We start from the raw sequence: 25,153 nt of genomic DNA on the forward strand, positions 1-25,153 counted from the left end.
CCCTAGGCGCATGGAGGAGTTATCCAAGCATACTTTGAGCATTCTAAGTCTTCCACACTCCGTCTTCGCGCACTTGATTGACTGTGTTAGTGATTTGAGCTCCGTTCTTGTAGTGAACTCGTTGTGCTTCATTTTGAGCTCAAGTCTTGGCTTGTGTGCGTGCATATTGCTGCGGATTTGTGTGTGTTGCTTCCCATCCTTACTCTTGTGCTTTCACCGTGATCTTTATTGTAAGGGCGAGAGACTCCAACTTGTGGAGATTCCTCGCGAACGGGAAAAGAGATAAGCAAAGAAAAGTCGTGGTATTCAAGTTGATCATTGGATCACTTGAAAGGGGTTGAGTGCAACCCTCGTCCATTGGGACGCCACAACGTGGAGGTAGGCAAGTGTTATACTTGTCGAACCACGGGATAAACTCGCGTGTCTTTTGTGATTGTTTTTCTGTGATACTTGTGTTCGCAAGAGCTCGCTACTTAGCCATACTAACACTTAACCAAGTTTTGTGGCTATTAGTTATTGAATATTATAGGATCACCTATTCACCCCCCTCTAGGTGCTCTCAATACCAGCTACAGGGGCTCGGCCACGCCTCCTCAATGTACACAACAAACCCTGACACTCCTAGAGGTCCTCCTTGAAGATATAAATAGGGACGTCCAGGGCTTCAAGCAGCAGGGGCGAACACTTCACGGTTTTCTCCTCCACCGCGATATTGGCACTTGCCTCAACTAACCTCAGGGACTTGGGATCCTTCCCTCTCCCAACCAGCTTGTACTCCCTACTGTAAGCACTTAGGTGTATGAAATATAAGTCTCGTCCCCCTCTGCTGGAAGTAGGACCTTCTCTTGCCCGAACCAGGATAAAGACTTGTGTCACCTTGCATCACCCATCTGGATCAGGACACACAACAACATTTTACTAGTTGGTAGGATCCTCGGGCCAAAACACTGACACATAGTATTTTTTACACCACTCTTAGTAATACGTGTTTGAAGACAAAGTATTTCACACCGTATTATTTAGTATACATGTGTAAGGCTAATCATAGACATTTTTTGGGTTGGGGTGAAGTTTCAAATACTCAAAATAGTATGGTATCTACAAAACCATAATATTCAAAATAGAGTTTTTTTACAATGTAGCCTAACACCTTTTGGCAAAAACTACTATGATATTTGTGATAGCTTGGCCCACAGTGGATGGTGATATTTTGGCCCAAGGCTTAATAGAATTAATATAGTACTCATACCAACAACTTGAAAAGAACCTCCGGGTTAAGAGTGCTTGACCTAGAGAAATCTTGAAATTGGTGATCGATCGAGAAGTTTTCTCGGGTGCACATGAGCGAGGACAAAGTGCGTATAAAAGACTCGTGTTGGTCTTTGGGGATGATATATAATCCTAGAGATCTACCAGGAGTAAGTACCACCGGTCCGGGAGTAGACGGGGTTTTACAAATGGTATTAGAGCTGACTCTCGCGGTTTCACGAGCGTGTGTGGGCTAGGGGTTCAGGTATATGGCGCATGTCACATGTGGGGCCAGAGTGGTCACATGGTATGCCATATGACGACACTGCACATACAGACATGACCAAGAGGGAAGGTTCCTAACTTAGTGTTGACCGACGAGGACGTCGATTTTCTAATGGGGTGGATTGTGATATCCTAGGCCCTGTGTTGGTGATATACTGGTTCAATAATTAATAGAATTTTTAGAGTACTCATACCAATATGGTGTATTTTTCAGAAGCCTATTTCGAAAGAACCTCCAAGTTAAACGTGCTAGGCCTAGAGAAATCATAGGATGGATGACCGACCGGAAAGTTTTCCCGGATGTGCATGAGTGAGGACAAAGCGCACACAAAAGACTTGTGTTGATCTTTAGGGACGATATAGACTCTCTAGGCATAAGTACCGCCGGTCCGTTAGTGGACAATGCGTTACATTATTTTCCAATATCATGGTTTTACCTCAAAATTTTAAAAATATTTTGCTTCCAAACACTTTTAATATTTTGTTGATACTATAAAATATACTTATTTTTTAATTATAAGGCATTTTTTGAGATGCTATATAGACACACTCTTTTAATGGTAAAATGCCAATTTTTCTCAAACCGAAACCCGTCCAAATCATCGTCTGTTTCCCCTCCCCAGTCTCCACCACTCCCCCTGCCGCCCCAATCGTAAACCCTAGCCGCGCCTGAGCGTGAGACATCCACGTCGCAGCCATGGGCGCCAGCCGGAAGCTGCAGGGCGAGATCGACCGCGTCCTTAAGAAGGTCCAGGAGGGCGTCGACGTCTTCGACAGCATCTGGAACAAGGCATCCCCCCCCCCCCCCCCCCCCCCCCCCCCCCCCCCCTCCCCTCCGTTTACCTGAACCCGCCGGATTTTTTTCTCTCACGAATTTTGTTGACGTTTTTTTTGTTTCGGGGGCAGGTCTACGACACCGAGAATGCGAACCAGAAGGAGAAGTTCGAGGCAGACCTCAAGAAGGAGATCAAAAAGCTACAGCGCTACAGGGACCAGATCAAGACGTGGATCCAGTCTAGCGAGATCAAGGACAAGAAGGTGAGGATTACTTCGAGTCCTTTACCCTCCCCTGGCAAGCCTTTATGTCCTGCACGTGGAAGGACATGATTGTTTGTGATGCAATGCTGCTGCTGTTTGCTGACTTTGTGCTGTGATCAATGTGTCATTATGCTGTCCTCTTTAGTTGAGTGCTCGGTAGAAGGCCGTCTTGAACAAGTTATGTTGTGTGTGTGGTGTGACACTGGTGGTGATCAGTGGGCAGGGACCTTGGCTGGAGAATGGTTCTGTCATTTGGTGATGATTCGAGTGATACAGTGTAGGCATAACTGGTGATGTTGTCAGTTTCATATGTATGAATGTATCCTCTCTGGGTAAGGGGTTCAGAGGTTTTTGATGTTACTGTTAATACTGCGGCTCATTCTTTTGCTCTTTTTTTGGTGTTGCTAGCTATTCCGATATCTAGATTCTCCTGCAATAACGATGCTAGACGGCTCTGTTAACATGCTGAGCATTTGGATTTTGTTTTTAGCATGCTTTTCCATCACCAAGATCATCTGCATTCCATGGGCTACATTGTTCCCACCACTAGATGCCACTTGCAATGCAAAGTTGTTGGGATGCAATATGTAGTACCTCTTTGGGCAGTTTAATTTGTGAAAGTAGATGAGACTTAGCAATGTGGCTTTGAGATTGCTCTTCAAGTCCACTCAGTCCATTTTTTCTATGTGCCTGGGATATTTTGATATCTAATGTTTAATGCACTATGCATTTGCCTTTATCTGTTGTATTTGGCAAGAATAGTCCATCTGGGTAGTTTATAACAAAAAAAAATGGATGTGATATGCTCCTTCAGGCTAGGCTAGCTGGTCTATTTAGAATTCGTTTGATGAGCTAGACTTCATTGCATTGCATTCTTATTGAAATTCGGAAAGCATGCCTGTGCCTGAATTGAGTTTGCAGATAGGCGCATTTATTTAAAGAACATAAGAGTGATAGTGAATCATTATTTTTTAGCGAAGTTTATGAAGTATTGCTGCTGATATATATGAAGAACTTGCGGTTTCTATGTATGATATATGCTTTCTTTGTACAACACAAACCAACACGAGCTGCAGTGGTTAGAGGCGAGTGCTCTCTTCCTAGAGACCATGATTCGAATCCTGGCAGCTGCAATCTTTTAGAGTTGTTTGCCTCTTGTTGCGATTGGTACTTGTATTTTATTTTAACCATCCAAAATATCAATGTGAAGTATATATTACTGGTGACCCGAATAAAAATGTTCTATGTTGCTGAAGTTTTGTGGTATGATTCCTAAAAAATATTGACAATAGTTGTTTGCATATCTCAGTGGCTTTTCTTGCTGTAGTAATGCTTTTATTTATCTGATATATTATTAGCTTGCCAAATGCAGATAACTTTTAAGTTTACGTACCTTACTGTTCTGGTTTTAATTGATTGTGATATATGTTGACATAGGTTAGTGCCTCTTATGAGCAGGCTCTGATGGATGCCCGAAAGCAGATTGAACGAGAGATGGAACGATTTAAAGTATGTGAGAAGGAAACAAAAACTAAGGCCTTCTCAAAAGAAGGGTTAGGTCAGCAACCAAAAACAGTAAGCACTTGGACTTTTTTGTTTGTGCTACCGTACTTTCCTGGCTTCATGTACATGTTTCGAGTTGTTTATATAACATCCCTGTTCTAAGAACGAGGTCACTGTTTCAAAATTATTTTTTGCTATTTTTCTTTTAGCCTTGTAAGAGTATGTTTGAAGGGTAGGCCTGGTGTAGTAGTGAGAGCTTCTCACTGAGTTCGCGGGTTCGAAGCAGCCTCTCTGCATTTGCGGGATGAAGGCTTGCCTCCGGCACTGGGTCTGCCCTTGTAAGAGTATGTTTCTTAGATGTACGATCTTTCATGGAGTAGTTAAACTTGATTAGGATAAAAAAGTCTGAGCTTAGTATTCAACATTGCATTGAGATGCAATGGTTCATTGATGCAATTTGGACTAACATGAATTAGACACCAATAACTCAGGGTGTGTAGTACTATTTATCTTGAGCTGTTGTGGACCTCATTATGCCTGTTTCTGGACTAATAATTATTTCTTATTTGGTGCAGGATCCCAAAGAAAAGGCCAAAGCTGAAACAAGAGACTGGCTTAATAATGTGGTATGTTGGAATCCTGAATTGCTACTTGTGCTCTTAGGTTTTCATAGAATATCTTTGGTCTTTAATTCGTTTCTGATGACATGGTTTTTGTCCCTTCAGCCTCTTGTCAATAAAAATACTATATATTATTTGTAGATCAATGTAGAATAGAATCTTCTTATGGTGATTGATGATACAATTCAGTATGATTGCAAGTTGTAATTAGTTTCTTGAAACTATCATGTGGATCTTTGGTGCGTGTTTTAATGATAGATTCATTTCTATTCCTATCTAGAATTGATAGACTCATGAGGCTCCCTCATGAGTGGGATCTGAGGAAGGGATGAACCAGCGCAAACCTTCCCTCCACAAATGCAGAGGCTGATTTGAACCCACGATCTGGTGACACAGTGAGACAACTCTCACTACTGCACTAGGCCTGGCCTTCAAATGTTTCCATGAAAATCAGAGAGAAATATTTTGGTGTTTTGACCTACAAGAGGGAATCAGGGAAATGAAATCTTAGGTGTTTTGCCTGGTTCTAGTTCTGATTCGATTCAAGTCAGCTAACCAACTGGTTCCACGAAATATTTTTTATTCACCAAAGAAATGTTTCTAAAGAGAATCTAGATATATAAATGTTTCTATGGGAATCTGGAACCATACCGAATGTGCCCTTATATGCTATGTTGTTTGTGATTACTTAATACCTTACCCTAAGTTCTGTCCCTTCTGACTCACGTCGATTCTCTTGTTGTGATGGTAGACAATCCAGAATGGGTGTAACTAGTTTCTTTAATCTGAATGGGCCCTTATATGCTCTGATTGTTTATATGGTTCTTCTAATGTTACTACTTAGTGGTTTTGTGGTTACAGATGGCTCTTGCTATGACTATTATTTGCTTTATTGTTGTAAGTGCTTGCAATATCTAATGTACCTTTTGGACCATGTTATTTTTTTACAGGTTAGTGATTTGGAAAGCCAGATTGATAACTTCGAAGCAGAGATTGAAGGACTTTCAATTAAAAAGGGAAAACAAAGACCGCCTCGATTGGTAAGAACAGCTGCATTCATTCCATACTAATCCTGTTTTTACTATTTATTTATGGAACTTGTTTTTTCTATAATTTGTACTGCATAAGAAGTGATTTTGCATGATTAGGTACATTTAGAGAAGTCTATTACGAGACATAAAGCTCATATAAAGAAATTGGAGTCAATCTTGAGACTTTTGGATAATGATGAGTTGAGTCCTGAGCAAGTCAATGATGTTAAAGATTTTCTTGATGATTATGTTGAACGTAATCAGGTATGTCTGCCTTCATAGTTGACCCTCATACTCTGCATCCCAAATCATAGGTCGTCCAAAATGACCTCTAATTTGGAACGGGGAGGGGGAGTATTATCCTTTTTCTATTGTTGAATGCTAATTGTGATAACGTACAGACATATGATCGGCCTTTTATTTGTTATTTTTTGTTTTTTTCGCTCATGTTTAGGAAGACTTTGATGAATTCAGTGATGTTGAGGACCTCTATAGCACATTGCCTATGGAGAAGGTTGAAGCACTTGAAGACATGGTTTCACTTGCTCCTTCTAGTCTTGTCAAGGTAAGCTATAAATGCTGGCTAATTTGTTTTTACTGCGATTCTTATGTCTATGTGAATGGAAACAACTAGCAGAATCAACAGTGTTACACTGGTCTGACTGTGGGAGTTGGAGTTCGACAGGGGTGCGGTTGTAAGATCCGGCAAGATCAGAAAATAGGTATTAGGGGGTTTCTTTGCACGAACGCACACACTGAGTCGTGGCTTTTATAGATTAGACAACATAAATCTAGGTGCATGGTAAGTCTTATGCTGCAAGTCAAGGTCTTTTCTTAGGTTGTAAGAAAACCGCTAGGGCTGTTGTACTCCCTTTTTCAGCTACCTATGTATATGCCTATAATATTAAATATAAAGGGACAATTGTAATTATATCCTTCTCTAATTATGCAATTGTGATTTTACCCCTTATTTTTGAACTTTGTGATTTTGCCCCTCTATTTTGAAAACGAAGCCGCCGTTGAGCCAAAATTTCGTCTCTTTTTTTTGTCCACCTCCCCTAACTACCTAGATAGTGGAGAGTTTCTTCTGTCCCGTTTTTTTTCTTTACCCAGACTGATGACCTATACTAAAAAAATGTTAGAACAACCAATGTCAAGCGATAATGGATACAAGGTCCAGTTCCAATATGTGTTGGGTCGCGCCCTCCGTATCTAGTATGTGATCCAAACTCATGACCCGTGCTCATACAAGTTAGACCAACTCATATCTAGCGATGACATGGAGTCCGATCCTTATACATACATATTGAGTTCCGTTGCAACACACAAGCACATTTGCTAGTAAATAAGAGGTAAAGACACCAGCAAGCTGCAGCTTGTAGCAGCCCACAACCAGCCTCCATCACCTCATTCAGAGTGAAGTGCAGCAGCAGCAAGAAGTTGTTGCATATACCATCCTAATAATTGTCATCACTCATCAGAGCCTAGGTGTGTAGAATGGCGTCTGCTCCTCCTGAGGATGCTGAGTTGAGGCAGCATTGCTGCCGTTCCCCTTTCAGTCCAGCGTATAGAGGTTTGTCTGGTCGATGTTAGAGACTTAGAGTGGATGCACTAACCAGTTTAACCCAAAAGCTTAATCTGATGGGAGAAAGTAGCCAATCCACTTATACACTTCAACACCCCCATTCACGTGCAGCCAAAGAGAAGGCGCAAACACAGCCAGAGAGAAAGGCGCAAACATGAAAATAAATGGGTGGAGGCACAAATAAAGCCTCTGCCAGGATTCGAACTCGAGACCTCTGTCTCTGATACCATGTAAGAGTGGACACACTAACCAGTTTAACCCAAAAGCTTAAGCTGATGGGATAAGGTAGCCAATCCACTTATACACTTCAACAGTCGAATGGAGACCATCATGCACATTGTGGTGAAGGAAGTGAGCGGAAGCAGCACCTATCCACTGCTCACAAACACCAACTATGAGGACTGGAGTCTCTTCAATAGGGCGGGCAAAAAACCCGATACCCATTACCCGAACCCAAACTACTCAAACCCGTACCTGATCTACCCGAATTACCCAAACACTAGTTCGGATCCTAGGTCTGAAAACCCGAAATTATATTGAGTAAATCGGGTAACATGTCCCGGTACCCGATTTACCTGAAATTATATGTTATTTGTCCCGGTCCCCAAGTTGTCCAAGCGTCTGGTATGGTATGGAAGACAAGCTTGGCTGGCTCTTGCTACCTTGGTAATGAATAACTAAAGACACTAATAGCATCTTTCGTTTGAGTGGAAATGTGTTTTTATATCATGAAAAGGGCTTGTATATAAAACGATTTAAGAACGACGAACGTGGAAGTCTTTGCCCCGTCGTCGTCAGGTTGATATGCTTTACAATTTGTGCTCTGAATGAAGTCAGCGTCTTCTTCTGCAATATCTCATTTACTTTCAGGTAAATCCGTAGAAGTGATGATATCTCTTTACGTAACACTTCTTTATTTGATTGGCCTAGTAATATATTACAGTGGATGAAATCTGATTGGGTAAATCGGGATTACCCGGACCTGAATTTTCGGACACCCGATTTTTTTGAACAAATGCAGGAGAACTGCGTGTCATTTCTGTTGGAACTGTATTAGGGTTTGGGTACATTTACTCTCTTGCCCCTCTGTAATGGGCCAGGCCCAACTCCAAATGGCTATTAATATACAGCCCCACCCTATCCTAGGGTTAGGGTTTTCCTCACTTCTACATGGTACCAGAGCCACTGTGATTTTCTCTCTCTCTCTCTTCCTCCCAAACTCCCAGCAGCCGCCGCCGCCACCTCCCCTAAGGCGGTCGCGCTTCCCCTCCCCTTCTCTCCCCCAGCCGCCGTCGGCCATCTCACCAGGCCCGGCCGCCATCTTCCCTCCCCCTTCTCTTGGCGCCGCCGGCCCCAGCCGCCAACCCTAGGTGCCGCCGCCACCTCCCCTGCGTGCGCCGGCCATGGCGCACATCTCCCACCTCGCCGGCGCCAACGCGCGGCCACCCCTCCCTGCGAGGTCGCCGTCGCCGCCGGCCTGACTACCGGCCAGGGCGCGAGCGCTGTCGCGGCCCTGCCAGCAGGCGCTGCTGTCGGCCCAGGAGCGCGCGTCGCTGCGGGCCTGCGCGCAGGCGTCGCCACCTTGCCGTCGGTCGGTGCCTCCCTGGTCGCGGTCCCCTCTCTGGTCGCCCCCCTGGGCGCGACCGACCCTGTTGCCCTCGCTGGTGCGACGGCCGCCCTGTGCGTCTACTCCGACCAGCACCCCCTCACCGGCCCTCTTCCCGAGCTCGCTGTTGGTGGGACCCCCTACATCTCTGGCCTCGGGCCCCTCCTCGACGCCTCTCCCCTTGCGCAGCAACAGCTGCTGCGGCGACGCGGTTCCCCGCCTGCGCAGCCACTACGTGGGCTGATGCCACTGCCCCCCCGCCGACCTCGTCGGCACTGGTCACCGCCATCGCTACCACCACTCGGCCGCTCGTTGCAGACACTACCTGGGCTCCCACATCACTCTCCATCGAACCCACCATGCCGTCGGTCGTCGCGGCCATCCAGGCTGCCCTGACCGCCTCACATGAGCGCGAGCGCGCCGCGTCTCGCGCACTGGAACAGGAGCGCGCCCTGGCCGCCACACTGACCGCCCAGATGGCCACTGCGCAACGTCTCGTCCTCGGGCCTCCTCCGGTCGACCAGGAGACACCCCTGCCCACCCCAGAGGCTCCCCACGCCTCTGGACTCGATGCTGACCACATCGCCGCTCTCCACGCCCAGGCGACCGGACTACAGAATATTCGGTCCCTCGTGTCCGTCGTTCTGGACCCGGCGTCCTCACACTACCCTTGCTGGAAAGGGCAGGTCCTCACCTTGCGGCGCTACGCCCTCGACGACCACGTCCTCGACGACGTCGCCACCCCACCGTCCCCAGCATGGTCCCTGATGGACTCCGTGGTCCTCTCTTGGCTCCATGGAACCATCACCGTCGAGCTCCAGGACATCGTCCGCGACCAGGCGGACACGGGCCATCAGGCGTGGCTCGCCCTCGAAGAATAGTTCCTCGGGAACCGGGACGCTCGCGCCCTGCACCTCGACGCCAATTTCCACCTGTTCTCTCAGGGGGACCTCTCCGTGGACGAGTACTGGTTCCAGATGAAGGGCATGGCAGACTCCCTCCGCGACCTCGGCGAGCCTGTCGCCGACCGGACCTTGGTGTTGAACCTTCTGCGTGGCCTCAGCCCCCGTTTTGGCCACCTGAAGGCTCTCATCAAGAGGACCGTTCCCTTTCCCACATTCCATTACCGTCAGGAACGAGCTTCTCCTCGAGGAGCACACCATGGCGCATGAGGCCACTGCCCCGGCTTCGGCACTTTACAGCGCTCCTCCTGGTGGTCAGGCACCTTCAGGGGGCCAGGCCCCTTGCCCTCCGTCGACCGGGGCCCCTACCCGCCCCACACCTGCCGTCCCTGCGGCCGTGGGGGTGGCGGCTCCTCTCGTGGTGGTCCCCTCGGCCGGGGTGGCGGCCAGGCGTGGCCATCACTCTATAACACCTGGACCGGGACCATCGCCATGTGGCCGGGCTAGGCCCCACGTGCCTCCCGTCCCCCGGCGCCGGCCCTCCTGACTGTGCCACCCTACGACGTGCCTCCCATGCCTCCCTACGGCATGCCTGCCTCGCATCCGACTCCACCCCAACTCCTGCCCCCGGGGACCCCCACGATGACTTGGTCCCCGCTGTCTGGAGGCTGGGACAACGCCTCCCTCGCCGCCGCTTTCAGCACCGTGGCGATGACCCCTCCTTCCTCCGACTTGGTGATCGACTCTGGAGCCTCCTACCACACCACTCCCACTACAGGCACGCTCTCCCGCTCCCATCCCCCCTTTCCTCTCATCCCTCATCGATCGTCGTTGGGAACGGCTCCACTCTGCCCGTCACCTCAGTAGGTGACTCGATTCTCCCTGGACCGTTCTACGTCAACGATGTTCTCGTAGCTTCCCACATCACTCATAATCTTCTTTCTGTTCGTCGGTTCACCACTGACAACTCTTGTTCCATTGAGTTTGACCCCACTGGTTTCTCTGTGAAGGATCTAGCCACCAGGACTCCCCTCGCCCGCTGTGACAGCTCGGGGCCCCTCTACACGTTCCGGCCATCCACCTCCGGCTCGTCTCCGCCCCCTACCCTGGTCTCCACCACCTCCTCCACCACTTGGCATCGTCGTCTCGGCCATCCCAGACCTGACATCATGACCAAGATTACCAGTAGCCTAGATCCTTCATGTAGTAGGGGACATTTTGAGGGCCCCTGTCATGCTTGTCAGTTAGGCCGGCATACTCGTCTCCCATTCACCACTTCTTCTCGGGCTGAGCAGGCTTTTGACCTGGTTCATTGTGATCTCTGGACCTCTCCTGTACTCAGTCTTTCTGGTTATAAATATTATTTGGTGATTTTGGATGACTTTTCCCATTTTCTTTGGACGTTTCCTCTTCGATTGAAGTCCGACACATTCACCACCCTCACACACTTCTTCGCCTGGGTCTCCACCCAGTTTCACCGCCCGGTTCGTGCCCTGCAGTGTGACAACGGCCGCGAGTTCGACAATCACGCCTCCCGCTCCTTCTTTCTCACTCATGGCGTCCAGTTGCGTCTCTCGTGCCCTTACACCTCTGCCCAAAACGGCCGGGCCGAACACATGATTCGCACCACCACCAATATGATCCGCTGCCTTCTCTTCCAGCCGTCTCTCCCTGCCAGCTACTGGGCAGAGGCCCTGCACACCGCCACCCACCTTCTCAACCGTCTTCCCTCCAAGGCGGTGAGCCACCCCACTCCCTACTTCGCCTTGTACGGCCCAGCCCCCACCTACGGCCACCTTCGCGTGTTCGGCTGTGCCTGCTACCCTAACACTTCTTCCACTGCCCCTCATAAGCTTTCGCCTCGTTCCACCCGCTGCCTCTTCCTTGGCTACTCATCTGACCACAAGGGGTATCGATGTCTAGACCTCGCCTCCCACCGCATCATCATCTCTCGTCACGTCGTCTTCGACGAGGATGTGTTTCCCCTTGCTGGCCCCTCCCCGCCTACCGATCTCGACTCCCTCCTCGAGTCCGATTCGGTCTCCCCCTCCTCCCAGGCGCCCCGCCTTGCGTCGTTACCCGCACCCCGTGCGGCCTCGACGCCGCGGCTCGCACCTCTTCCCATGCCACGCGCAGCCCCGTCGACCACGCCTGCGCCACGCGCAGTCCCGTCGACCACGCCTGCGCCACGCGCGGTCCCGACGACTACGCCCGCGCCTCGGGCGGCCCCCGACCCCTCCTGCACCTCACGCGGCCCCGTCGACGCCCACGGCTCGCTTCGCCGACCCCGCGCTCGTCTACCACCGTCGCCGCCAGGTCACTACCTCGGCACCTGCTGACCCAGGCCCGTCGACGAGCCCGGTGCGATTCGCTGACCCCGCTGTCATCCATCACCATCGCGAGTCGGCCACGCCCGCGGCCCCTGACGTCCCGGCAGACCGCCCCGAGCCACCGGTGTACCACCCGATCGCTATCCACCGTGACCCCTGGAACGTCCACCCGATGGTGACCCGGCGCGCCGCTGGCGTTCTTCGACCTGTCGACCGGCTGATCTTGGCAGCTTCTACGCCTACCACTCCACCGGACGCCTCCCCGGTACCCTCCTCCGTCCGCACCGCTCTCGCCGACCCACACTGGCGACGCGCTATGGAGGAGGAGTACGCGGCCCTCCTGGCCAACCACACCTGGGACCTGGTGCCACGTCCACCAGGCGCCAACGTGGTCACCGGCAAGTGGCTATTTCGCCACAAGCTTACTTCGGACGGCTCCCTCGACCGCTACAAGGCCCGTTGGGTCCTTCGGGGCTTCACCCAACGCCCCGGAGTGGACTACGACAAGACCTTCAACCCCGTCGTCAAGTTCGCCATTGTTCGCACCGTCCTCTCCCTTGCCCTCTCCCGGGACTGGGCGATCCATCAGCTCGACGTCAAGAATGCCTTCCTCCAAGGCACTCTGACGGAGACTGTCTACTGCAGCCAGCCCACCGGCTTCGTCGACGAAGCCCGTCCGGATCTGGTCTGCCGGCTGAACCGCTCCCTCTATGGCCTCAAGCAGGTGTCGCGGTCCTGGTACAGTCGCTTCGCTTCCTACTTGACCTCCATCGGCTTTGTCGAGGCCAAGTCGGACACGTCCCTCTTCATCTACCGCCGCGGCGACGACTCCGTCTTCCTTCTGCTCTACGTCGATGACATTGTGCTCACGGCATCCACCGCTGATCTCCTACAGCGCACAATCGTCGCCCTACAGCGAGAGTTCGTGATGAAGGACCTGGGGCCCCTCCACCACTTCCTCGGCATCACCGCCGAGCGCCGGCCCTAGGGTCTCTTCCTCCATCAGCGCCAGTACGCCATCGACATACTGGAGCGGGCTGGCATGTCCGACTGCAAGCCCTCCACGCCTGTCGACACTCAGGCGAAGCTCTCAGAGGACGACGGGCCCCCGATGCGACGTCCTACCGGAGTCTGACCAGCGCGCTCCAGTACCTCACCTTCTCCAGGCTTGACATCACCTACGCCGTCCAGCAGGTGTGCCTGCATATGCACACCCCGCGGGAGCCTCATCTCACCGCTCTCAAGCGGATCCTGCGCTACCTCCACGTCTCCCTCGACTACGGTCTTCTTCTCCGACCATCCCCGACGTCGGAACTCGTGGTCTACACCGACGCCGACTGGGCTGGCTGTCCAGACACGCGTTGATCCACCTCCGGTTACGCCGTGTTCCTGCGCGCTAACCTCGTCTCCTGGGCCGCCAAGCGGCAGCCCGTCGTCTCTCGCTCCAGTGCTGAGGCCGAGTACCGCGCCGTGGCCAACGGCGTGGCAGAGGCCTCCTGGCTGCGACAGCTCCTCCACGAGCTCCACAGTCCCCTCCAGCGCGTCACCCTCATCTACTGCGACAACGTCAGCGCAGTCTACCTCTCCACCAATCCTGTGCAGCATCAACGCACGAAGCACTTGGAGATCGACCCGCACTTCGTCCACGAGCGTGTCGCCGCCGGTGACGTTCGGGTTCTCAGCGTCCCCACTACGCTGCAGTTCGCCGACATCTTCACCAAGGGGTTACCGTCGAGTGTATTTTTAGACTTCCGCTCCAGTCTCAACATCTGTACAGGATAGAGTTGTGACTGGGGGGGGGTGTTGGAACTGTATTAGGGTTTGGGTACATTTACTCTCTTGCCCCTCTGTAATGGGCCAGGCCCAACTCCAAATGGCTATTAATATACAGCCCCACCCTATCCTAGGGTTAGGGTTTTCCTCACTTCTACAATTTCATTAAGAAAGAAATAATACAAGACATGGGGAAACATCAAGTCTCCTGCAAAACACGGCCAGCCAAGGCCAAAAACAAAAACCTGGACTAGGCCAAAACCATGGCCAGCACAGCATAAACGACCAGGGACTATTCTATATGTAGATGCAGCAGGAGGAGACCCCTGAGGGCATAAGCTCCAGCCAAACACCAAGCACTTCCTTCCTCAAAAACAGTCCTGTCTACGCTTTGGACACAAAGCCCAACCCCTTCAAATACGCATAGATCACGATGTTTCCAAATTTCCCAGGCGACCAAGATGATAAGAGAGCTGAAACATTTTCTTGAGCCTTTTTCAACCTTTTTTAGACTTGGCACCTGCCGGTACACTTCAAGTAGCGGTTTTCAAAACCCGAATTACCCACCTGATTTTTTTGGGTAACCTGAATGGCAATGCCCACCACTTCATGAAGGTGAAGCTGGAGCCTCGTGGATACTGGAATGCATTGCGCCTCATTGGGCCGATGAGTCCCCTTACCCTCCACTAAGGGGAACATCGGTGAGTAGACCGTTGTGGAAAAGCTGTTGTGCATTGTCCCAAAGCAGTATTATCAGATGCTTTGTCGATCGAGACACTACTGAACACTGCAGACCTCATGATTGAGGAGATGACACTGACAGTCTGACTCAAGGCTATTGATGTGCTCACCATCGCGGGGAGCAAGGAGCTCCCATACCCAGTGCAACCTTTGCACCGTCACCTTTTGCACGATCAGAGCCCACGTGGAATCCCTTGATGGCATCCCACGCCTCTTTTGCTATTTTCTTCACCGTGAGCATGTGGATCATCTTCGGAGGAACAGCAGGCAGGATGGCCTCTGTTGCCAGCCTATTGTCCTGGCAATCATCAGTTTCATCCATCACATCCCAGTATCCACGAGCCTCCAGCTTCACCTTCATGAGATTCCAGTCCTCATAGTTGGTGTGTTTGAGAAGTGGATAGGTGCTGCTGCTGCCCTTCGCCAGTCTGCAAGATGGTCTCTGTTCCACTGGACTGACCTCTGCGCCGTCGGACTGAAGGGGAACGGTGGCAATGCTGCCTCAACTCAGCATCCTCGGGATGAGCAAATGCCATGTCTTTTTACACCCAGACTCTGGTACCAATCATTAGTATTGATAGTGGTATATGCAGCAGCAGCCTGTTGCTGCTGCTACTGCACTTTACTTTGAGTGACACGATGGAGGCTGGTTTCGGGCTGCTATGAGCTGCAGCTTGCTGGTGTCTTTACCTCTTATTTATAGCTGAAAAGTGAGTACACGAAACAGCCCTAATGGCTTTCTTACTACCTAAGAAAAGGACCTTGATTTGACTCAGACTTGCAGCGCCTATGACTTTGACTGACTTGCAGCTAAGATGGACCTTGACACACTAAGTCCTTGTTTGGTTCTTGCCCAAACCAAGGGGGTTGGAGAGGATTGGAGGGGTTTGAGGCCTTGAGGGGGATTTACAGGCTGGTTTGATGACAAGGGAAGTGAGGGGGATTGGAGGGGATTGAGGGGGAAATTAGTTCATTTCTCCCTCAATCCCCTCCAATCCCTCTCAATTCCCTTCACCAAACCAGCCCTACGGAATTAAATTCCCCTAAATCCCTTTGGTTTTGGGATGAAACAAACAAGGCCCAACATAAGACTAACAGAAAATGATTACACAATCAATTGCAATTACTAGATATAGCATGTTTAGAAGGCCACGGAAGAACTCGCTAAGTCCTTCACCTAAGGGAATGACCCACCAGTGGCAGCAGAAGCTACACTAGCTGCAGGGTAGTGGCAAAGCAAGGCTGAAAAGTATACTAAAAACAGCAGTTAATGAAGCTTGTGTACTGCTACACAGGTTCCCAGGTCAATCCTTTTTCTTTATCCTGTCCTCTCATGTCTGTTTAGCTTCTTCCCTGCCTTTGTTGGTAAGATCCCTTTTGGAACGAGTCATGATGCGTGTTCAGCCATGTCAGGCTGGAGTTACACTGCGATTATTTATTTACCGGTAACACTGAAAATTAGACACACATTTACTGGTAACACCGAAAATTAACAGTTTTTATATGGTTGCTACAAACATCGTTATCAATAGCAGAGGTTCTTTTTTATGTACATTTAGGGCCTGTTTGGAAGCACCCAGTTTTTAAGAAACTGGCTTATGGAAATTGAGTTGGTTCCAAACATAACAGTTTATGCCTCAGTTTATCGAAATTAGATTCTCAGTTTCTTAAAAACAAAGAAGTTGTCTTTCTCCTAGCTAAAAGATAAAAACCAGTTTATTAAAAACTGGCTTGCTTCCAAACAGGACCTTAGTCTTTTTTGTTTAGGCAGTTCCACCGCCTTGTGTTTTTTCATTTTGTTTTGCTCCCCCTTCCTCCCCTGTAGTTATAATTTTCAGCCTTGTATCATAATTGGCAGGGTGTTGCTTCTGTTCCGACTACTGCAGTTTCGAGTACAAAGAGTTCGATTGCAACTTCACTTACTCAGGTTCATGCTGTCATTATTTATTTTGATGGTTTGTGGATTTCTCATATTTGATAAATAAATGCCATCTTTGCTTCTTTTAATATCAAAGTGTTAGTATTCCCATCAGCATTTGCGGGGGGAGCCTCTGACACTAGGTCTGCCCTAGTATTCCCATCAGCGTTACTACTTGAATTTCCATTGGTTTTGCTACTCTATTGGTACAATAAGATCACATCCAGAAAAAATTAGAGAATTGTGTTTTGTCATTTTGATTATTAACTGTCTGTTTTCTTACCATTTCTTTTTTTTCAGCCTACAGTATCAACAGCTCCTTCACAAAGTACATCACAAGATCAAACAGAGGACACAGCTTCCCAAGAAAGCAATAGTGAATCTGTGCCACAAACACCACCTCCAAAAGGTGGAAATTCTGGACCTTCAATACCAGCTGTGCCAATTGCTGTCAGTACTGGTAGTGCAGCTATTTCTGTACTTGCAGAAACAATTAGTTCCCCTGTGCGACCAATTGTTCCCACCACAGTGGCTACAATACTTTCTTCTGCTATTCCACGAAGTGCTCCTGAGAATACATCTACGGTTACCTCAATTCCTGCAAACTTATCTATCACCTTGAAGGATGATGAAAGCATGAGTTTTCCTCCACGACGACCATCTCCTGCTATTACTGAAATTGGAATTGGCAGGGGCATAGCTCGAGGAACAACTAGTCAGGCATTAGGTACAGCTCCCATAACTATTGGTCCAGTCCCAGGAAATGGATCGGTTAGTGCACTTCCTGGAATAAATGACTTGTCCAAAAGAAATATATTGAACACTGACGAGAAGATTAACAGTGGTGGTCTTTCTCAGCAGTTGGTTATGCCTCTTGGTAGTAAAGTTCAACCCCAGCAGGTTCCCAGGACTAATGATGCAATTAGCTCTGAATCTGCTAACACAAATGAAAGCCCTATTCTCGGTGGAAGAGTATTTTCTCCTCCAGTTGTTTCTGGGGTTCAATGGAGACCTCTAGGTGCTGCTGCATTTCAAAATCAAAGTGAAATTGTATGTACTTCTCCTGTTAATTTTATTTTTATTATATAGTCCAATTGCCCTTGGTCACTTGATCTGATCACTTTATAGTTCGTTCTTGATTTTGTTTTTGAATTGTGCTTCTTCCTGTTCAATGCCTCTGTTTGTACGCATCCAAAGAACTGGTGCTTATCTACTGAAAGAACTTTATTTATTTTGAACTTGATTTGCTAATTCCTCATTGGGCTCGCAATTACTTGTTTGCCTATATATGACGTTTTTCTCTATTTCCAGAGTCATTTTCGTGGAAGGCCTGAGATTTCTGCTGATCACAGGGAGAAGTACATACAAAGACTGCAGCAAGTACAGCAGCAAGGTGGCAGCCTTCTGAACGTTTCTCATATAACTGGCATAAATCAGAAGCAATTTCCAACACAGCAGCCAAATCCCCTTCTACAACAGGTTTCTACTGCTGCTACTACATTATTAAAGTTTGCACCAAATACAACTTGACTGCGCACATCCATATTCTACTTTATTTTTTAGATTTATTTTCTGTCACCATTGTAGCTTTTAGTCTTCTATATCTTAATGTTATGTGCAGCCAATTGGGCTCCTTAAGGGCTTGTTCGGTTAGAAGTGGATCGAGAGGGATCGGAGTGGATTAAATCCTCTCCTATTCAAATTTGAATAGGAGGGGATTTAATCCCCTTCAATCCAGATCAAACCGAACGTGCCGTAAACTGGTTTGGCACTGCAGACCCCTTTTTAGGTTACGGTTATTTAGAGATAAGAATGCGTTTTTTAGTGGTAGATTAGATCTGTATTACTAAAGACACAAGGAAACCTCTCTATAAATGGAGAGGTGTATCAAGCAAAGGCAAACGAGATTTCAGTCTTGTTCCCCTCTTTTGTTTTCCCTCATATATGATGTAGTCCCTCATCCCAACAACCCGATTCCACCCTGCCATCCTCCGAGTGATGTTTATATGTTTATCCCATCATAGACAAGGGCCATGACAATTAATCCCCTTATTAGTGTTGAAGTGGATTGACTACCTACTTCCATCAGCTTAAGCTTTTGTGTTAAATTGGTTAGTGCGTCCACTCTAACATGGTATCAGAGCTAGAGGTCTCGAGTTTGAATCCTGGCAGAGGGTTTATTTGTGCATCCACTCATTTATTTCTATGTTTGCGCTTTTCTCACTAGCTGCGTTTGCGTCTTTCTCACTGGGCGCGTTTGCACCTTTCTCTCTGGCTGCACGTGAGTGAGGGTGTTGAAGTGTATAAGTGGATGAACTACCTTCTCCCATCAGCTTAAGCTTTTGGGAGAAGGTTAGCACTATACACTTCAACACCCCCACTCACGTGCAGTCAGAGAGAAAGGCGCAAACGCAGCCAGAGAGAGTTTGCAACCAGAGAGAAAGACACAAACATGAAAATAAATGAATGGAGGCATAACAGAGCCTTTCTCTCTGGCTGCATGTGAGTGGGGGTGTTGAAGTGTATAAGTGGATAAGCTTTTGGGTTGGACTGATTAGTGCGTCCACACTAACATGGTATCAAAGCCAGAGGTCTGGAGCTTGACAGAGGCTTTATTTGTGCCTCCACCCATTTATTTCCGCGTTTACGCCTTTCTCACTGGCTGCGTTTGCGTCTTTCTTTCTGGCTGCACGTGAGTGGGGGTGTTGAAGTGTATAAGTAGATTGACTACCTTCTTCCACCAGCTTAAACTTTTGGGTTGAAATGGTTAGTGCGTCCATTCTAACAATTAGGTGTTATTGGTCTATCATAATAACACTTATATTTATGTACCAATCAACTTAAAAAAGGTATTGGAATGTTTTAGGGATAATTCTCAATGTGACTTACCAATTTTGAAGCTACATTGAGGCCGTAAACTATGTATAAAAAATGAAGTTATGTGAGTGCTAACCTTTATATTTATCTTTCAAAAGAGTAAATTTCACAAAACTACACTAACATCGATACATTGTAAAAACCAATCGTAAAACTACACTTTTAAAAAGTTGTTCCACATAACTAAAAATTTTATGGACTTCTGCATCTCAGAGCTACTGATTATTTCATAAGACTACAGTTTCATTGTCATCTCATGTCGCTTAATTTTTTCTCCTATCAATTTGTATAACGAACTTGTTATGGTCGCTAGATCGGTGAGGGATTGGAGAGGGGTATCGATGGACAGGAACGTCGGCCGGGGGCCTCTGCCCACGACCGAGCAAGAGGAGGGTTTCTCCCTTCTAATTCTTGCCTGCTTTATTTCTCATCTATTGATTACATAAATAGGTCGGCTGGCCGCCCCTATCTAGCTAGAGATCCTTATCTCCTTAAAACTCTCCTAAAAACTCTTAACAAACTACTAACTGATAACCTTCCTAGATAATCTCAACTAATCTCCTAAATAATCTCTACTAATTTTCTAATCTTATCTCTAACTATCCTTATCTAATCCCCTTGGAGGGCCCATAGTTGCTGCTGCCGCAGCCCCTTCGTGGGCATCCTTAGGCCCTGACACTACACCCCTCCTGGACAAGCAGCTCGTCCTCGAGCTGCAACAATGGCGGGTGCTCAAAGACCGAGTCTACTTGACCCAAAACCAGACACCTAGAAGACAAGCCTTTTACATCTCAGCTTATCTTATTATTCCAAATCTCAAAAAAAATTACCCCATAAGATAAGGCGGACACCCTCTGCGCATTGGACTTGCACGTGTGCAGCCACCTAGATCCCATGGACGCCATCTGGACGAAAGGGAAGCACATGGACGAGCACCTGGAGTAGGTCTCAACAATAACCAGCGGAGGCGCCCTCGTGGCGGCCGGTAGCGGAATGTGGTGGCGCAAAATAGTGCGCCCTTGCCGATGACGAGGGGAGTGCCTTCCCTAGCGCTGCTGCCGTAGAGTTGAAGTTCGTCGTGAGCGGGACACGTACCATGCTCACACTTTGAGATAGCGGCCCGGTGCCGCTGCTGATGGCCGTCCAACAGGGCGAGGTCGTGCCCCCGTGTGTCGAGGTCAACCGTCACCAAGGCTGCCTCGAGCATTTGCCGGCGCATCTCCCGCACTCTCCGTCGTGCAAGGAAGCCACGAGCAGCAGCTTGTATGCCCACAGTTGCCGACGTCTGGAGCCGTGCGGACAACGCCAGCTGGTGTTGCTCATGTTGCACTGCTGCCTTGATTTGCAGCAGCCCTTGCTCAACCTTCTGGAGCGTTGCTTGCATCTTTGTGAGATCAGCCCTTATGTTGGCCCACAGGTCCCCCATCGATGGAGTTGGTGATTGCTGAGCCGTGGCTGCCCCTAGTGGCATCGCCCATGGGGACGGAGACGCCGTCAACGAAGATGATGTGACGGAATTTGACGTTGTCCCTGGAGATGGGCACGCCAGCGTCCAGGATGTGGTGACAAAATTGGCAGGCGATGCTGCCCATGGAGATAGGGACGTCAGTTGCCAGGATGGCGTGACGAAGGTGGCATGCGGCGCAGCCCATGGAGATGGGGACGTCGGTTGCCAGGACGGCGTGACGAAGGTGACATGCGGCGCAGTCCATGGAGATGGGGACGCTGGTTGCCAGGATGACGCCGTGAAATTGGCAGCAGAAGCCATGGGATCAAATCGAAACCCAAGCTATCTGATACCAGATGTTATGATCGCTAGATCGGTGAGGGATTGGAGAGGGGTATCGATGGACAGGAACGTCGACTGGGGGCCTCTGCCCACGGCTGAGCAAGAGGAGGGTTTCTTCCTTCTAATTCTTGCCTGCTTTATTTCTCATCCATTGATTACATAAATAGGTCGGCTGGCCGCCCCTATCTAGCTAGAGATCCTTATCTCCTTAAAACTCTCAACAAACTACTAACTGATAACCTTCCTAGATAATCTCAACTAATCTTCTAATCTTATCTCTAACTATTCTTATCTAATCCCCTTGGAGGGCCCATAGTTGCTGCTGCCGCAGCCCCTTCGTGGGCCTCCTTAGACCCTGACAGAACTACACAATTTTTTCATTATTCTGTATTGCAAAACTCCACTTTGAAAATTGTAGGTTTGTCAAATGGGATGATAATATAAGTATAGTTTTGGATATAAAGTCTTCAAAAGGTCTAACTTTATGATGTAAAATAACAATGTAAGTAGTTTAGGTGATTTGAAATATATGTTTGATACAGAAGTGCAAAAAAAAGTGTAGTTTTGTGAAATTAGTTTCCAAATGCGTATGTTTATGTTTGGGGTAGTTTTCGTCATTGTAGAATAATTGTGTAAAAATATTCGTTGTTTAAGCCAAATGTCTTTTTTTTATTTTTGCTTCAACTTATAGCCTGCTTTTGCACACTGATCAGTTTGTTTATGCAGTTTAATTCACAGAGTTCCTCTATATCTTCCCAAGTGAATCTTGGAGTTCAAGGAACAGGTATTACCTCATCTACAACATCAGAATTTATAAGCCCCCAGTTCTGCAGAAATATAAACACAGGATTTTATTGCATTCAGTTGGGAAAAGAAATTGCAATGTTTGAAGTATTTTATCCATAGTTGTTTGTCATGCATTGAGAATTTATCCATCTGTGCAGATGCTGGGCATATAAAAAGTGAAGAAGAAGAACAACTTTTGGCTGAAGATGGTGTGGAATCTTCTGCAACAACAGGAGCAAATAAACAAACAAGTGAAGATGACACAAAGATTCCATATTCGGTATACAAGCTTTTGCACATGTCCATGAACTTTTTTTTGTGCATATATCTGCTCATGAAATCGGTTTTGGCTGTGTGCTCAGTTTCCTTCTTCCAACCACGTTAGATGTTCGAGTTTAGCTAATTAGAAAATCAAACTAACATGGAAAGCTGAAGTTACCAAGCAGTTATAGAATCAGCTCAGTTGTTACTTCGTTAGGGATTCTGCTCAAACCTTTTTTTTTGAAAGTTGGGGGTGGGGGATAATTACAGTAGCATTTTGCAACGGCTTAACTTATCGTTAAAATGGGCAAAAGCTTCTCAGTACAGTCAATAATGCTTATAAATGTGTATATTACTGAAAGGGAGGTGTCCGGGGAACTATAAATACGTAATCCATCAAGGAAGATCTCATGGGGTTTTTCTAGAAGCAATATACAAAATATTTTTAATTTCAGGATTTTGTTTGCCACTGAAATTTGGAATACGAGATATTTGTATATGTGTGTGTATATATATTATACACATGTTATTGTCCTTGAAAACCCATCAGTGGAAAATTGGTGAAGCATTTATGTCCTAGAAAACTAATGTGGGTTTGCCAGGTTGCTAACATGTTATTGCATTAGAACGTCCCCAGGAGTTTTGAAATCAGTTCCCTATTTTGATATTTTATCAAAAGGGGAAAAATTATTCTCCAACAGTTTGGTAAAACAGCTCCTTGAAAATGAAAAGTTGCCTCCTCTCCAACTTGTAAGGGTGTGTTTGGTTATAATAACAGGACGGAATGGGGTAGGACGATCCCTCAAATTATGTTGTTTGGTTCTAGGTCAAGGGTTGGGACAGTACTGTCACAGTGTTGTCTCCTATTGTCCCTTAAAATTGGAGGGACGAGAGAGGACGCCAGGGGACGTCTCTGTCCTAGCTGTCCCGCAACCAAACACACCCTAAGATTCCACGGTCGACAGGAACTCTGTATCCAAATTAAATTGGATGCATAATTAAATTAAAAAAAAGGATTCCAGATGAGAAAGCGGTAAGAGACAAATAAACTATTTAAAAAGTCGGGTTGGTTACGAATAGTTCAGGGTTCCTGATGCAAAATTGTTTAGGAAGCTATGACTGTTGACTGTTGGAGGAGGACGAAAATTAAGATTGCCAATTCTTCTGTTAACTTCTAGATCTATTAGTTTAGCAAGTAAATTATACCAAACTCCTAGAGATGCTCATAGTTTTGCCTTTTGCATATCTGTCTCCTCTACAAGGTCTCAACCTTTTTATTCTTTATTATTATCATTGAACTATATGATGGCTGTTATCCGTATGGTCCAAACAAACTGCTTGGACTTACTGTCCCATACTCTTTCAAGTGAAAATTTCAAGTGATCTGAACATAGTAAATATTTTTCTGTCCCATACATGGAATTTATCCTGCTTTTCTCTGTGCTTAGCTTCCTGTTATACATCTCAGATTATTTTCTGGTTTGGGTTTCACAGAATCCTTCAGCACCTGCAGCAGAAAGCAATCAGCTGCCTAGGGATACTGATCCATCACCTGGGCAGCCTTTGCAACCTGGAATGTCATCATCTGGTGTTGGTGTTATCGGCCGAAGAAGTGTATCTGATCTTGGTGCAATCGGAGATAACCTTACTGGAACTTCTGCTAGTTCTGGTCATGATCAGCTTTATAACCTGCAAATGCTAGAAGCTGCATTCCACAAGCTTCCACAACCAAAGGACTCTGAGCGTGCTAAAACTTACATCCCGGTATGACTTTTTGAAGAACATGGTGCCTGCTACAAAGTTTCTACTTTGTAGCCCATTGTTCTTATTTTCTTACCCGCCTTCATTTTCAGCGGCACCCTGCAGTTACCCCTGCTAGCTATCCCCAAGTTCAGCCATCAATTGTATCTCATCCCTCCTTCTGGGAAAGAATTGGTAGCGACACATTAGCTACCGACATGCTATTCTTTGCGTTCTATTACCAGCAGGTCAATTTTTTTTAATCTTTCCAATTTATATTTGTTTCCTCCACTACCCACGAATTTTCACCAGTCCTTAGTTTTTACTCATAATAATGTTCTGTTGCAGAACACATATCAACAATACATGGCTGCTAGAGAATTGAAGAAGCAATCGTGGAGATTTCACCGGAGGTACAATACCTGGTTCCAGCGGCATGTGGAGCCACAGGTTACGACTGATGAGTATGAGCGGGGATCATATGTATACTTTGATTTCCATGTCACCGAGGATGGCTCAGGATGGTATGTGGGCCTTTCCTTTGAGCATTGTTATACCGTAGTGCATTTTGTGTTTACTTTTTTCTTGTCCTGTTCTTTTATGCTGTTACTGTTAGCTAACCTGTTGCTAACACTGCTTGCAGGTGCCAAAGAATCAAGAATGACTTCACATTCGAGTACAACTTCTTGGAGGATGAGCTATCAGTACAAACAAACTAAAGTGGGCTGTAGGTCTAATCAAACCATTCTGTCCATTGTGAATTTTGTAGTTCTCATGAGGTGACTGACTTATAATCTGGACTCTTGTAAAATTCTCCAGCTGTAAACTAATGGTGAAGTTGGAGAGCATTCCTTGTAGGTTCTGATGCACCGAACATGCTGAAATTAGAATCGGGTTGTGCCAGTCAAATATATTTGACTCCGCTGTATATTGTCGTTCTCATCTGCTTTAGCAGCAACAATTAAGTCAGCTTAGTTCTAAAGCTACAGTGGAGTTAAAACCCCCAACAAAAGCACAAAATAAGTTTCAGGGCATAACTGTTTTTCATTTGTTCATGTTTAAGGCTAAGGCACATGAATAACTGTTTTTTATTCCTTATTTAAGGCTAAATTTTTAGATA

The 25,153-nt window shown here is 47.3% G+C and overlaps 1 protein-coding gene across 6 annotated transcripts; it reads left to right on the forward strand.

Annotated features, from left to right (window-relative positions):
- The first annotated feature begins 2,075 nt into the window (after positions 1 to 2,075).
- Positions 2,076 to 25,153, forward strand: LOC103643788 (CCR4-NOT transcription complex subunit 3). Of its 6 annotated transcripts, none has more exons than XM_020546863.3 (17): positions 2,101 to 2,323; positions 2,440 to 2,571; positions 4,030 to 4,146; positions 4,650 to 4,700; positions 5,645 to 5,734; positions 5,843 to 5,989; positions 6,180 to 6,290; positions 16,521 to 16,589; positions 16,881 to 17,351; positions 17,442 to 17,630; positions 17,892 to 18,059; positions 21,973 to 22,030; positions 22,191 to 22,312; positions 23,788 to 24,057; positions 24,147 to 24,281; positions 24,382 to 24,557; positions 24,677 to 25,153. In XM_020546863.3, the coding sequence occupies exons 1-17, from the start codon at positions 2,231 to 2,233 to the stop codon at positions 24,750 to 24,752; spliced, it is 2,475 nt and encodes an 824-aa protein (XP_020402452.1). In that variant the 5' UTR covers positions 2,101 to 2,230; the 3' UTR covers positions 24,753 to 25,153. The 6 variants fall into 6 exon arrangements, with proteins under 6 accessions (XP_020402448.1, XP_020402447.1, XP_020402452.1 ...); XM_020546861.3 differs by having other exon boundaries at positions 2,104 to 2,323; positions 4,009 to 4,146; XM_020546859.1 differs by having other exon boundaries at positions 2,076 to 2,323; positions 16,881 to 17,630.

This window comes from Zea mays, chromosome 1 (assembly GCF_902167145.1).
Source record: "Zea mays cultivar B73 chromosome 1, Zm-B73-REFERENCE-NAM-5.0, whole genome shotgun sequence".
In the NCBI taxonomy this organism is placed as follows: domain Eukaryota; kingdom Viridiplantae; phylum Streptophyta; class Magnoliopsida; order Poales; family Poaceae; genus Zea; species Zea mays.

What these genes read in the sequence shown, in the direction of transcription:
- LOC103643788 (XM_020546858.3), top strand. Translation starts at nt 2,231, where the DNA reads ATGGGCGCCAGCCGGAAGCTGCAGGGCGAGATCGACCGCGTCCTTAAG. An exon ending in CTCCTTCTAGTCTTGTCAAG is followed by an intron (nt 6,291 to 16,520) that starts GTAAGCTATAAA and finishes CATAATTGGCAG; the next exon opens with GGTGTTGCTTCTGTTCCGAC. An exon ending in ACACAAAGATTCCATATTCG is followed by an intron (nt 22,313 to 23,787) that starts GTATACAAGCTT and finishes TGGGTTTCACAG; the next exon opens with AATCCTTCAGCACCTGCAGC.